Source organism: Pituophis catenifer, unplaced genomic scaffold (assembly GCF_029215685.1).
Source record: "Pituophis catenifer annectens isolate HBS135680 unplaced genomic scaffold, rPitCat1.0.hap2 SCAF_2, whole genome shotgun sequence".
Classification (NCBI taxonomy): Eukaryota; Metazoa; Chordata; class Lepidosauria; order Squamata; family Colubridae; genus Pituophis; species Pituophis catenifer.
In genome coordinates this window covers 41,006,879-41,018,814 of record NW_027256882.1, presented here as the reverse complement: position 1 = coordinate 41,018,814, position 11,936 = coordinate 41,006,879, and the positions used below count along the sequence as shown (strand labels likewise).

The window sequence follows — 11,936 nt, the reverse complement described above, 5'->3', positions numbered from 1 at the left end:
GTTCAAAGGAAATCAAAGAAAGACAGAAGGAGTACATGAAAATACTGTACAGTACAAATGTCACCATCCTTAGAAGGTATTCCTTATATATTCCTTCCCATGATCAATAATAATTTATGAACTTGAATGCTGCCCAGCTCTCACTGCGTCTCTACTACACCATGCATCTTGAAATCTAGCCCTGCCTAAACTGGAGATGCTGAAGGTGTGCAAAAAATGTGGTTAACGACTTTACAACTTGGTGTAATTTTACGATGCAAACCTAAACCATCAGGATAGTTAATAGGTTAACTTAACCCAGATTCTCAGGTTAATTTATGTGGGCTTCAGGTAACCATGATTAAGCCAGAGGTTTGCCTTTGCTGTTCAAAAACCTGGCCGCCTTTTTGCTGGAAATCTTGGCGTAACGAGGGGGCGCACCTCCGTCTTTTGTCTTCCTCGCTCCCCCACCTCTGCCCCCGGGAGAACCCCCTTCGCCCGCCCGCGGAGGAGGAAGAGGAGGAGGAGGAGGCGGCTTCGTCTCCGGCCGCCGCCAGAGGGCTCTGGGTAGCGCCGGGGAAGAAGCCCGGCTTTCCGTCTCTCTCGTTCCGCGGCTCGGGGCGTCAACGCGTTGAGCTTCCTGGGTGACTCGGTGGCAGCAGCGGACCGGGCCGGGAGAACCGCCCCGCCGCGGGTCCATCCCTCCAGCCGCCGGGAGACCTTCCTCGCATCCGGCTTGAGTGACCCGGCCCAGGTGGGGACCTGTCGCGGCTCGGTGCAGGCAGCGCTTCGCTGGATGGGAAGGGTTGAATCCCCGCCTGCAGCGCTGCGCTGATCCCCTGTGCCTGGCTGGCAAGGGCAGCGGCGAAGGGGAGCCCCGCCCGCTATTTAACACCTAAACACCCCCCCCTCCTCAGCTTCGGTCATCCGAGATCCTTTTTGGAAGCGAACGGGGGTCAAAGCTATCCTCCGCTAGCGCAAATTAGAGCAGTAGCTTCTTCATCAGGCTGACAGGAGAGGAGGAGTGCACTGATGATGTTACCTAGTTTGGTAATGAAACGTCTGCAAGAAAAGCGCCAAGCTTGGAGGAGGAAGAGTGTGGAAGCTTTGGAGTCCTCCAAGAGCCATTTATTGTGCCCGATGAAGTGTTCTGCAGAACTCAAAAGCCTGCAGGTTGCTCTTGGTTGTTGAGTTGATCAGTAAAGATACTGTCCATTCATAAGCATGGGGTTCCTATTCCTCCCTTCCCCATTGCATTTTTCTATAGATAGGTAGGTAGGTAGGTAGGTAGGTAGGTAGATAGATAGATAGATAGATAGATAGATAGATAGATAGATAGATAGATAGATAGATAGATAGATAGCCTTGGTGGAGCAGCGGACTAAAGTGCTGTTAAGTAGCATTTAGCTGCCAGCTGCCTGCAATTACTGCGAGTTCAAATGTCACCAGGCTCAAGGTTGACTCAGCCTTCCATCCTTCCGAGGTAGGTAAAATGAGGACCCAGATTGTGGGGGCAATAAGATGACTTTGTATAAAAAAGAACACTGCTTGGGGGGGGGGGGGAAAGCCCTACTAAGCAGGTATATACAAAAATATGAAGGCTATTGCTTAATGTATTGTAAGCCACCCTGAGTCTCCGGAGAAGGGCAGCATATAAACCGAACCAATAGATAGATAGATAGATAGATAGATAGATAGATAGATAGATAGATAGATAGATAGATAGATAGAATCAGTTTGAAGCCTTGATCTGTAGTCTTCTTTCTGTTCAGTGTTAGTTGAGTAACAGAATTGACTTTCTCTGAGTTTTATTACATCCTGGTAAGTGAAAACAGGCTTTAAAATGGTGATTAGGACGCCGCAGCAGTAAGCTGAATTTAATGCTGTTTCATTCAGAACTGAGTACATTACTATATAGTCAGTACCATTCCAATAATAGCATACACTGCATTTTGATTTAGATTTAAGGTAGCTAACAAAATAATACTTAGAGCTACAATGTATGGGGGGGAAAGATTTAATGACTACAATGGATTCTAAACTGAAGCTGAGTCAGCGTTGTGCAGCTTCAGAAAAGGCACATGTAGTTTTAGAGTTCATTTGTTTAGATGTCAAATCAAGCCATCTGACTCTGTTTTGTTGACTTTCCTGGATTTTGTTTGGCCAGCTACTGCCTGCATTTAAAATGGATATTAAAAAGATTGGAATGGGGTCAGAGGTAGCAGTGACGCTGGGCAGAGACATAGAAAACAAGCCCTACTTTATTATTTATTAACCAATTTATATAAACTGCCCATCAAACAAATTCTGGATGGTGTAGAAAGAGCTAAAAACATTGGAATGTTGACAGCCTGGAGCAGAAACAGATTAGAGGTCATGTAATGTTTACACAGCACACCGAACCAGAAACTACCCAACCATGTTTTTAACCTTGCATGGTTCTGTAAACTTGGCCCAGTGGTTAGTTTAGAGTTGAGGACAAAAAAGTCTATAAAAATCTAGGATGCCAGAACTGCCATCCTTTGTTTTTTGGGCCTGCAGTGGGATGGTATTGCGCTTATACTTCAAGGTTTGACCTTTAAAATTCAGATTGTTTTAATTCTGATCTTCAAAAGGGACCTGTGTCTTTTGCAACCTGCAATCTTATCTGGTTGCCGAGCATTTGATAACCTCAAACAGTTGACAAAAGTAAGAGTTTTCTGCTTTGTTTATTTTCCTGAGGCTCCTCGATTTGCCCACTTTCTGTGTGGTATTAAATTTCAGGTTTTGGAAGTACAGGTTAGTCCTCGACTTCCAACTATTCGTTTAGCGACCATTTGAAATTACAGCAGCACTGAGAAAGTGACTTGCAACCAGTCCTCGTACTTGCGACTGTTCCCACAATCACTTGATCAAAAGTCAGGCACTTGGCAGCTAGCATGCATTTATGACTGTTGCAGTGTCTTTTGGGGGGGGGGGGGTGAGACGGTATCACCATTTGCAACTTCCCAGCTGGCTTCTGACAAGCAAAGTCAGTGGGGGAAGATGAATAACTGCATGATTCACTTAACAACTCAAGTGATCCGCTTAACAATAGTGGCAAAAAAGGTTGCAAAATTGGGCGTGACTCACTTAACAATGGAAATTGTTTAACTTAGCAAGTTTGAAATTGTGGTCCCAATTGTGGTCATAAGTCAAGGACTACCTGCAGCCTAAAAAGGTGAATTCTAGAGCGCATTTGATGCATGGAGGGCTGTTGTTCCAGATGCCTGTGTCCTCCAAGGTGGAACGGCCTCCTCGTATTGGAGACTTCTCGACCAGAGGGATATGCAAGAGAACTACGAGACTCTGATCTCTCTGGGTAAGGATCAATTTCTCTGGGTTAATTTGTGAAGCTAAGGAAGCACTTCTACTGGATCAAACCCAAAATCCAGAGAGCCTGACCTACTGTCCTCAATATGGTGGACATTGCTTCTGGAAAACTCACAAGCAAGAAATGATGATATTGTTATTCTCCATCATTTGAGATTACTAAGGTATACTGTACTTGAATGTGAAGGTTTAATTTAGGTGTCATGGTTTATAGACCTCTCTTCCATGTACTTGTCTCATCTCCACAGAACGGCTTGTTCTCTGCATTTGGAGCAAGGCAGATCGCCACGGAATCACAATTATAAAGTTGCTTAGTCTTCACTAATTGAAGTTCTCCCCAGTCTGCTGAACACCAAGTGGTTCTTATCCAGAGTAGTCACGGTGTAACACTGCATCCAGTTTTGGTCACCACACTATAAAAAAGATGTTGAGATTCTAGAAAGAATGCAGAGAAGAGCAACAAAGATGATTAGGGGACTGGAGGCTAAAACATATGAAGAAAAGTTGCAAGAACTGGGCATGGCTAGTCTAGTGAAGGACCAGGGGAGACATGATAGCAGTGTTCCAATATTTGAGGGGCTGCCACAGAGAGGAAGGGGTCAAGCTATTTTCCAAGGCACCTGAAGGCCAGACAAGGAACAATGGATGGAAACTGATCAAGGAGAGATTTAACCTAGAAATAAGGAGAAATTTTCTGACAATGAAAACAGTCAACTAATGAAAACAATCAACCAGCTTGCCCTCAGAAGTTGGGGGTGCTTCATCACTGGAGGCTTTCGAGAAGAGACTGGGCAGCCACTTGTCAGAAATGGTATAGGGCCCGCAGGCTGGATCTGGCCCGCAGGGTGATTAAATCTGGCCCGCAGGGCCGGCCTAGAAATAGTAAAGGACCAGCCTGCAATGCCTCAGGCAGCCAAAACAGGACACGGGGGGGCACGTGCAGCCCCCACATGGCCCATTTTCGACCTGGACGGCTTACTCCATCACTTTGCCTGCCAAAACTGGGCGTGGGGGGTGTATTTATTTATTTATTTATTTATTTTCCAATAAATATGCAGCCCCCCCGCACCCGATTTTCACTGGCAAAGTGTTGCAGGAGGCTGTCTAGGCAAAAACGACATGTGGGGGTCTCGTGCCTCCCCCCCATGCCACGTTTTGGCCAGCAGGGTGCTGCAGGAAGCATCTATCCCATCTCTCTGCCTCCACCCTGCCTGGCCCGTAGAGAACTACAATGCTAATCCGGCCCTTGAAAAAATCCAGTTTAACACCCCTGGTATAGGATCTCCTGCTTGAACGGGGTTGGACTAGATGACCTACAAGGTCCCTTCCAACTCTCTTATTCTGTTAATTTAGCCAAAACGGACCCAACTGCATCAGTGGCCCATTGCATCCACTTGGTGCCAACCAATCTGCCCAATATCCTAATGGAGTCTTTCGCACTTTTTCTTGTTAGCAGAAGACATGGCAATCACCCTGCCCCGAATCACTGCAGTAGCTGAGCCCTACCGGAGAGGGTTGGCATCAGGTAAGACTAGTGGATTTTATGCTCCTGCACTCCAAATAAAAAATGATTTTCTGTGCCTCAGATGCAGTTAAGAATAATTGCTCTGTTCTCCACTTCTGCATAAAGTTTATGTGAATAGACTTTTTTTTAAATGTCTCTGTATGTGTGAAAGTGTAATAATCACAAGAAACAAGGAAGAAAAATACTGGCCTGCTATTTTTGGTCCAAGATAATCAATGTCTCCAGTCATGCATTCTTTGCTAAAAAATGTTTTTAAGTCTTCAGTCCTATATATAAATATATAAAAAATGTTCTCAATTAGGCCAAAAAGCTCTCTTGCACATTTCCTGTTTCCCAGGATGGCCAAGAAGATAACATTAAGACATGTGGTTCTCAAGAATGGACATTCAGGAAAGAAGCACTTCTTCTATTAGTGGTAGCTTTCTAAATTTCACCTCTGAGTCCTGTTTTCCAGCAACTGCTTTTTAGACTCATCCTACCTTTTTGAATATTTGAGATAATTAATGACAATGTGGACTTGTAGCCTTGGGCTGAATTAGGCCCCAGACTTTTTCCACTCCCCATTTAGAATATTTTAAGCTGGTTATCATCACTACAGCTATGGCAGTAGGTATCAAATCAGCCATATTGAACTATGAGTCAACAAAGCCAATTTCTGTACATATGTGGTGGAATGTAGTCTGGAGTCCCAGGAGGGAGGGGCTGCTTTCCAGAGGACAAAAAGATTTCGGAATGTCTGATTGGAAGAAAGAGGGTGAAGGCAGACCCTCCTTATCAGTTCACCAAATATACCTTTAGTTCAGTGGTGAAATGTAAAATTTGTTACTACCAGTTCTGTGGGCGTGGCTTGGTGGGAGAGTAATATGACTGAGTGGGCATGGTCAATTTTTTTTTTTTTACTTTTAAAACCATTGTTTCTACAACCTCTTCGGCTGAAGAGGTTGTAAAATAAATGCTTTTAAAGCCTCTGACGATCCCAGCTGACTTGCCTTTTTGAAAATTTTGAACTCAGTTGTGGTTGAGGACTACCTGTATTGAAGTTTTTCCTTGCCAACAGGATTTCCACTTTCTAAATCTGATCTGCTCTCCTGGATGGAGCGAGAAGATTCATGGATTCCAGAACTTCAGGGATGTGACGAAAGGACAATGCCATCTCAGATAAATCCAGGTGAGAGTTGTGGTTTGTTTATTTTTAAATATACAGGTAAGTCCACAACTTAACAACTGGTTGCTTAGCAGTTATGAACTACCTGAAAAGGAGCCCTGGTGACCTGGATCTAGAGTTCCAATAGTCAGGCTCCTTCCTCTGGTCACATGACTGTACTCTGAGCATTCAACAACATGGCTGCCTTTATGGCTGTTTGGAGTCACATGACCACATTTCACAACCGTTTTTGTTTTTTGTTTTTTTTGAAAAAAGTTTTATTTTATTTTCAACCTTTTTGTTGAAAACCAGCACTTCCGGTTTTCAGCAAAACCATAGCAAACAATGGATTCGCATTTATCGCCACCATGTTCCTATAATGACCACTGCAAAAAAGTTGTAAAATCGTTTATGACCATCACGGCACATAACTATAATGGGCAGACTCCATTACGGTCATATGTTGAGGACTACCGGTATGGGATGGAATTGCACTGTGTAAGAGGGAAATTTTGTTCCTCACCATCCATGCTAGACTCTGGCACAGAAGCCCTGAACAGTATGATAGAGCAGCTATACATAATTTACATTTATCTTCATGTCTTCTCAGCAGCATGTTAGGAAAAAACAGCAACCAGAATAAACTATATAAATTGAATGACTTCAACAATAGAACAAGCTTTCATCTACTGCAGGAGTGTCAAACTCAATTTCACTGAGGGCCACATCAGGGTTGTGTTTGACCTTGGGGGGCCGGGTTAAGCGTGATCTGGGTGGGCTCAACATCACTCATGTTGGGGTGCCTGTGGTGGCCGAGCGCTCTGGCTCCAACCACAGGAACGGGCTCCTGAGCTCCTCTTTTCAGCTGTGACGGCCTCCTGCAACCCTCTGCCAGCAAAAATGGAGCTCAGGAGGGCCACCTGTGGCCCTCCCGAGCTCCATTTCTGCTGGCAGCAGCACCGCAGGCCAGTCCTTCGCTATTTCCAGGACAGCCCCGCGGGCCAGATCTAAGCACCCCGCGGACCAAATCCGGCCCCCAGGCCTTGAGTTTGACACCCCTGACCTACCGCATTCATTTTCATCACCTCTTAAAATACCAAAGCTATCCAATTAGACGGTGCATTCCAAAAGAACAATTGAAGGAACAGAATTCATCAAGTTTTTTTTTTTTTTAATTGAAAAAGTTTTACAAACAACCATTTTTCCCCCATTTTCCCCCCATCCCTCCCTAACCCCCCCAAACCCTCCCTCCCCCTGACTTCCCCAAGGTGAAATCCATCCACATTGTGTTATATCATACTTTACCACCCCTCTATTAAACTTCATCAAGTTTAATAAAAACGTTTTCAAAGTTATGAGCAAGCTTGTTTTTCAGAGCTTGTGTTTGGATAAGTGAAAGAAGTGTCATAGAAAAATACCAAATTTTCAGTCTCCAAATCTACAACATGAGGCTGTACTGGTCAATTTTAGCAGATTTTGCCAGTATGTCAGAAAGGCAACAACAGGGTTGTTTTATCTCAGGTTTGCTCATAGATTGCAATAGCACTTAGACTTTATATAAGTCTAATATATGCCGCTTTATATACCGCTTCACAGTGCTTTTTACAGCCCTCTCTAAGCGGTTTACAGAGTCAGCCTATTGCCCTCAACCATCTGGGTCCTCATTTTACCTACCTCAGAAGGATGTAAGGCTGAGTATATATACTACCGGAGTTAAAATCTCTAATCAAAAGTGTATCTTGCAAACCAAGACAGTCGTTGCCAATATATTACCAGCTCACCATGGCCCGAGTGCTGACACATAGGTGGATATATAAAATGTTTAATACAAAAATATGCTGAAATAATGTTATAGCAATCTTCCATTTAATGGAATGGATGGTTCAAGTCACCTCTGCAATATTTATCTCCTCAGGGGAAGAATTGAGAGAAAGGCATGAACCTGTTCCTCCGGAAGTAATTCCTAGCAAAACAAATCTGCAAAAGGTGAATGTCCTAGAGAGGAATCCAATGGAAGCTGAGAAACAACCACCAGGGACTGGGCCGAGGGGTTCCCTAACCAAAGGAAAGGAGCAGCAAGACAAACCCCTCCCACAGACCATGGTTGCTTCCAATCCCCAGATGTCCCTTAGAAAACCACCAGTGCATAGCAAGAACCACCAATGTGCGGAGTGTGGCAAAAGCTTCAGCCAGAAATCCAACCTTCTCCGGCATCAGAGGCTGCACCTAGACAAAAGATCCCACAAGTGTGACCGGTGTGATAAAAGCTTCTCTGAGGCCGAGGCCCTGGTCACACACCAGAAAGGCCACGCAAGCAATAAACCGTACAAGTGTGAGGAATGTGGGAAAAGCTTCAGCTGGACCTCGCACCTGGAACGGCACCAGCGGATCCATACCGGAGAGAAACCGTTCCAATGCAAGGAGTGCGGGAAGGCCTTCAGTGTTGGATCACACCTGGAAAGGCATCGGCGTATCCACACCGGGGAGAAGCCTTATCAGTGCAAAGAGTGTGGGAAGAGCTTCAGTGTTAGCTCCACCCTGGTCCAGCACCAGAGGACTCACGCCAACGACAAGCCCTACCAGTGTGAGGACTGTGGGAAGGGCTTCACGCTCGGGGCCAACTTGGTGGCTCACCAGAGGAAACATCTGGGCCAGAAGCCCTATGAGTGCCCCGATTGTGGGAAAAGTTTCAGCTTCACCTCTCACCTAGAGAGACACCAGCGGATTCACACGGGAGAGAGGCCCTACCAGTGTCCCGACTGTGGGAAGCGTTTCAGCCGCAGCTCCCACCTTTACAGGCACCAAAGAATCCACACGGGGGAGAAGCCACATCAGTGTACAGATTGTGGCAAAAGCTACTACCTCAGTGCGGCCACCCTCCATCACCTCCAGACATCTCCAACCCGAAGCAGGGACCCCACCAAATGCACCGAATGTAACCGCCAGCGGGTGTCCCCTCAGCCTCTCCCACCTCCTCCCTCCCCGCCAGTGTCTACCGGGAAGCCCTTTAAATGCTCCGACTGTGGGAAAGGGTTTGGCCAGAGTTCGTCCCTGGTGAAACACCAGCGGATCCACACCGGAGAGAGGCCCTATCAGTGTCCTGAGTGTGGGAAGAACTTCAGCTGGTGTTCGGCCCTGATCAAACACAAGCGGACCCACACAGGGGAAAAGCCCTTTCGGTGTGGGGACTGTGGGAAAGCGTTCAGCGTCAGCTCCCATTTGGAAAGGCACCAGCGCGTGCACGCTCTCGACCGGCCCCACAAGTGTGCCGAGTGTGGGAAAACCTACGGGGAACTGGCCTCACTAGTCAAGCACCAGAAATCCCATGTGCCTGGGAGCAAGCGTTATCGGTGCTCTGACTGCGGGAAAAGTTTCAGCTGGAGCTCCCACCTGGAAAGACACCAACGGATCCACACGGGGGAAAAGCCCTACCGGTGCGGTGACTGTGGGAAGTGCTTCAGTGTCAGTTCTCACCTGGACCGCCACCGGAGAATCCACACGGGAGAGAAGCCCTACCACTGCAGTGAATGTGGGAAAAGCTTCAGCGTCAGCTCTACGCTCTTGCAGCACCAACGAACACACTCGAGTGGAAAGCCTCACAAGTGCAAGGAGTGTGGGAAGCGATTCGTGGCCGGGGCACAGCTGCTCACGCACCAGCGGGCCCACCGTGGCGAGAAACCCTACGACTGCACCATCTGCGGGAAGAGCTTTGGCTTTGTCTCCCATCTGGAGCGGCACCTGAGGGTGCACACAGGCGAGAAGCCCTACCCGTGCGCTGAGTGTGGGAAGTGTTTCAGCCGCAGCTCGCACCGGAACCGCCATCAGCATACTCATGTGGCAGAGGGGCTTCCGAAAGAACAACCTGAAGTCCAGAAGGGCAGCTCTGTTTTGACTGAGACTAAGCACGCCAAAGAAGTGCTTCCTATTGTTCCTGACCCTCCTCTTTCTCTCATGCCCTCCTGGTGGAGTGAGGTGGAGAGGAACAGCATCCCTCCAGCTGCTTCCACCTGGCCCGAGGCCCCACTGCCTTTCCAGGGCTTCATCCCCAATGCTGTCTCAGCTGGAGGGCTGCGGAGCTGGGGTGGGAAAGGATTCTTACCTTCAGATCCATGGAGGTTAGGAGAAAACAGCTGTAGATGGGCATCCCCCTACCTTCAAGAGGGATGGCCACCCCCTCCCCCAACATCCTAGCTGCTCAAAGCAATTTTGTGGGGTGGATGGGTTAGACGAAGCAATTATCTTCTCTCCTCACTCAACAAATTGGGCAGAGTGCTAATTTTGTCCAATTGGAGCCATGAAGAGCTGGTTTGCAATGGGCTGGAATGGAATATAATTGCTGTCCTAAAAGAGAAGGAAGCCACCTTTGTGTTCTTCTGAGGGAGGTTTACACAGGCCTGGAGCTTTTGATATGAGGCATACTCAGGGTTGCAATAATGCCTGGATCGTATGCATTCTGAAGTGGTAGAATACTGTTGTTAAGAGTCCTTGGTGATCTCTGAGCTTAGTCCTTGCTTATGGACTTTTCATAACCCAACCAGGTAACGTCATCAGTGATAGTTGGATAAACTACAAATACCTATGATGTTACCTTTTTTTTTTTAACCTAGTTGGATAATGAAAGGTCTGTAAGCAAACACCCAAGCTCAGAGAACACCAAGAACTCCTCAGTTCAACCCAGAGCTACAGATATTCTCTTCTATTGAGAGAATACTAGTGGTTTTATTGATGATTTGAACTTGCTTATTACCATAAATTGGTGGGGAAAAGTTTAAGGCAGAAGCCAGCTGAGCAAAAGCTATATGCTCCTTCTTTACCTAACGATTATGATTAATTGGAAGTGTCAGGGTTCCAAGTAACACCCCAATGAAAGAAGACTTCGAGGCTAGAAGTTCCTCAAAGTTCCACTTTATTAGAGATGTCATATTGGCACATCTGGGAAAACCCGAATCTGAAAGCTCCTGGGTTTTCCCCACCAAAAGGAAAGTCAAAGCCCCTTTCCCTGCACTCATATGTCCATCACATGGTCCAATCAATCCATCGTCCCAACTGGAGATGTCTCCTACTCGCGCCACTCCAGGTGCAGGCTGAACGTCCTTGACTCCTAGAGAAAAGAATGTTGTTATGGCTATATAACTCTACCACTCCATGCAATCCCCCCTCCCATTTTCCCAGAGCACTAAGGGTGGCAGCCCTGAAGATCCAAAGAAAAAGATGGCCTCCAGGACTGACATACCAGGCATAGGATGGTGGTGTACGTGAGGGTCCATTTATTTACGGGTAGGGTGTCCCAGCTACCTTCTTAAGGCATCCAAAGTTTACTTGGTGTTGCACCACAATCTGAAGAAGCTGCAGAAAACACACTTGAAGCATTTAGCCTGCCTGAAGTTGGAGAGCCTTGAGAGCCAGTATCCCCTTTCTGGTAGCATCTTACTACAAGGCAAGGAAGGAAATCTGAAACCAGATTCCTCTTCTTCGTGGCATCATTTGTGCTGCATGTAGATTGTCCCAAAGTTGACCTCTAGGTGGGAAGAGACTTCTGCTTGAAATCCCAATGAGCCGCTGAGAATCGTCTCAAGCCAGCTATACCAACAAGTCCCTATCAATCCTGACTGATGACTCTGCTGGCTGAGACTCATGGAGGTTTGCTCTAAGACAAAGGTGCCAAACTTAGACAAGATATTTATTGTAGATCAGTAATGGGAGCCTGTAGTGATGTTTCAAATCCCATAAACTATTGCTATCATCAAGAAGGACGGAAAATGGTGCCATCAGCCTTGCAAAGTAGTCCAAGCAGAAAGCATGTCTGAATGAACTCCTTCTGCTTTATTGTACAGTTACATTAACAGAAACTTACAAGTCTGAAAATATATTTCTTCCCTGCATTTACCAGTCAAGAAATTAGGAAGGGTCCCTTCTGAGATATTTGCCATTCCAACA

The 11,936-nt window shown here is 46.6% G+C and overlaps 1 protein-coding gene across 1 annotated transcript; it reads left to right on the top strand.

Moving 5' to 3' along the window:
• Positions 1 to 684: 684 nt before the first annotated feature.
• Positions 685 to 10,190, top strand: LOC139309415 (zinc finger protein 420-like). The gene is made up of 5 exons (XM_070933481.1): positions 685 to 733; positions 3,224 to 3,319; positions 4,784 to 4,855; positions 5,913 to 6,023; positions 7,915 to 10,190. Exons 2-5 carry the CDS (start codon positions 3,286 to 3,288, stop codon positions 10,188 to 10,190), a joined length of 2,493 nt encoding a protein of 830 aa, XP_070789582.1. The 5' UTR covers positions 685 to 733; positions 3,224 to 3,285.
• Positions 10,191 to 11,936: the final 1,746 nt, after the last annotated feature.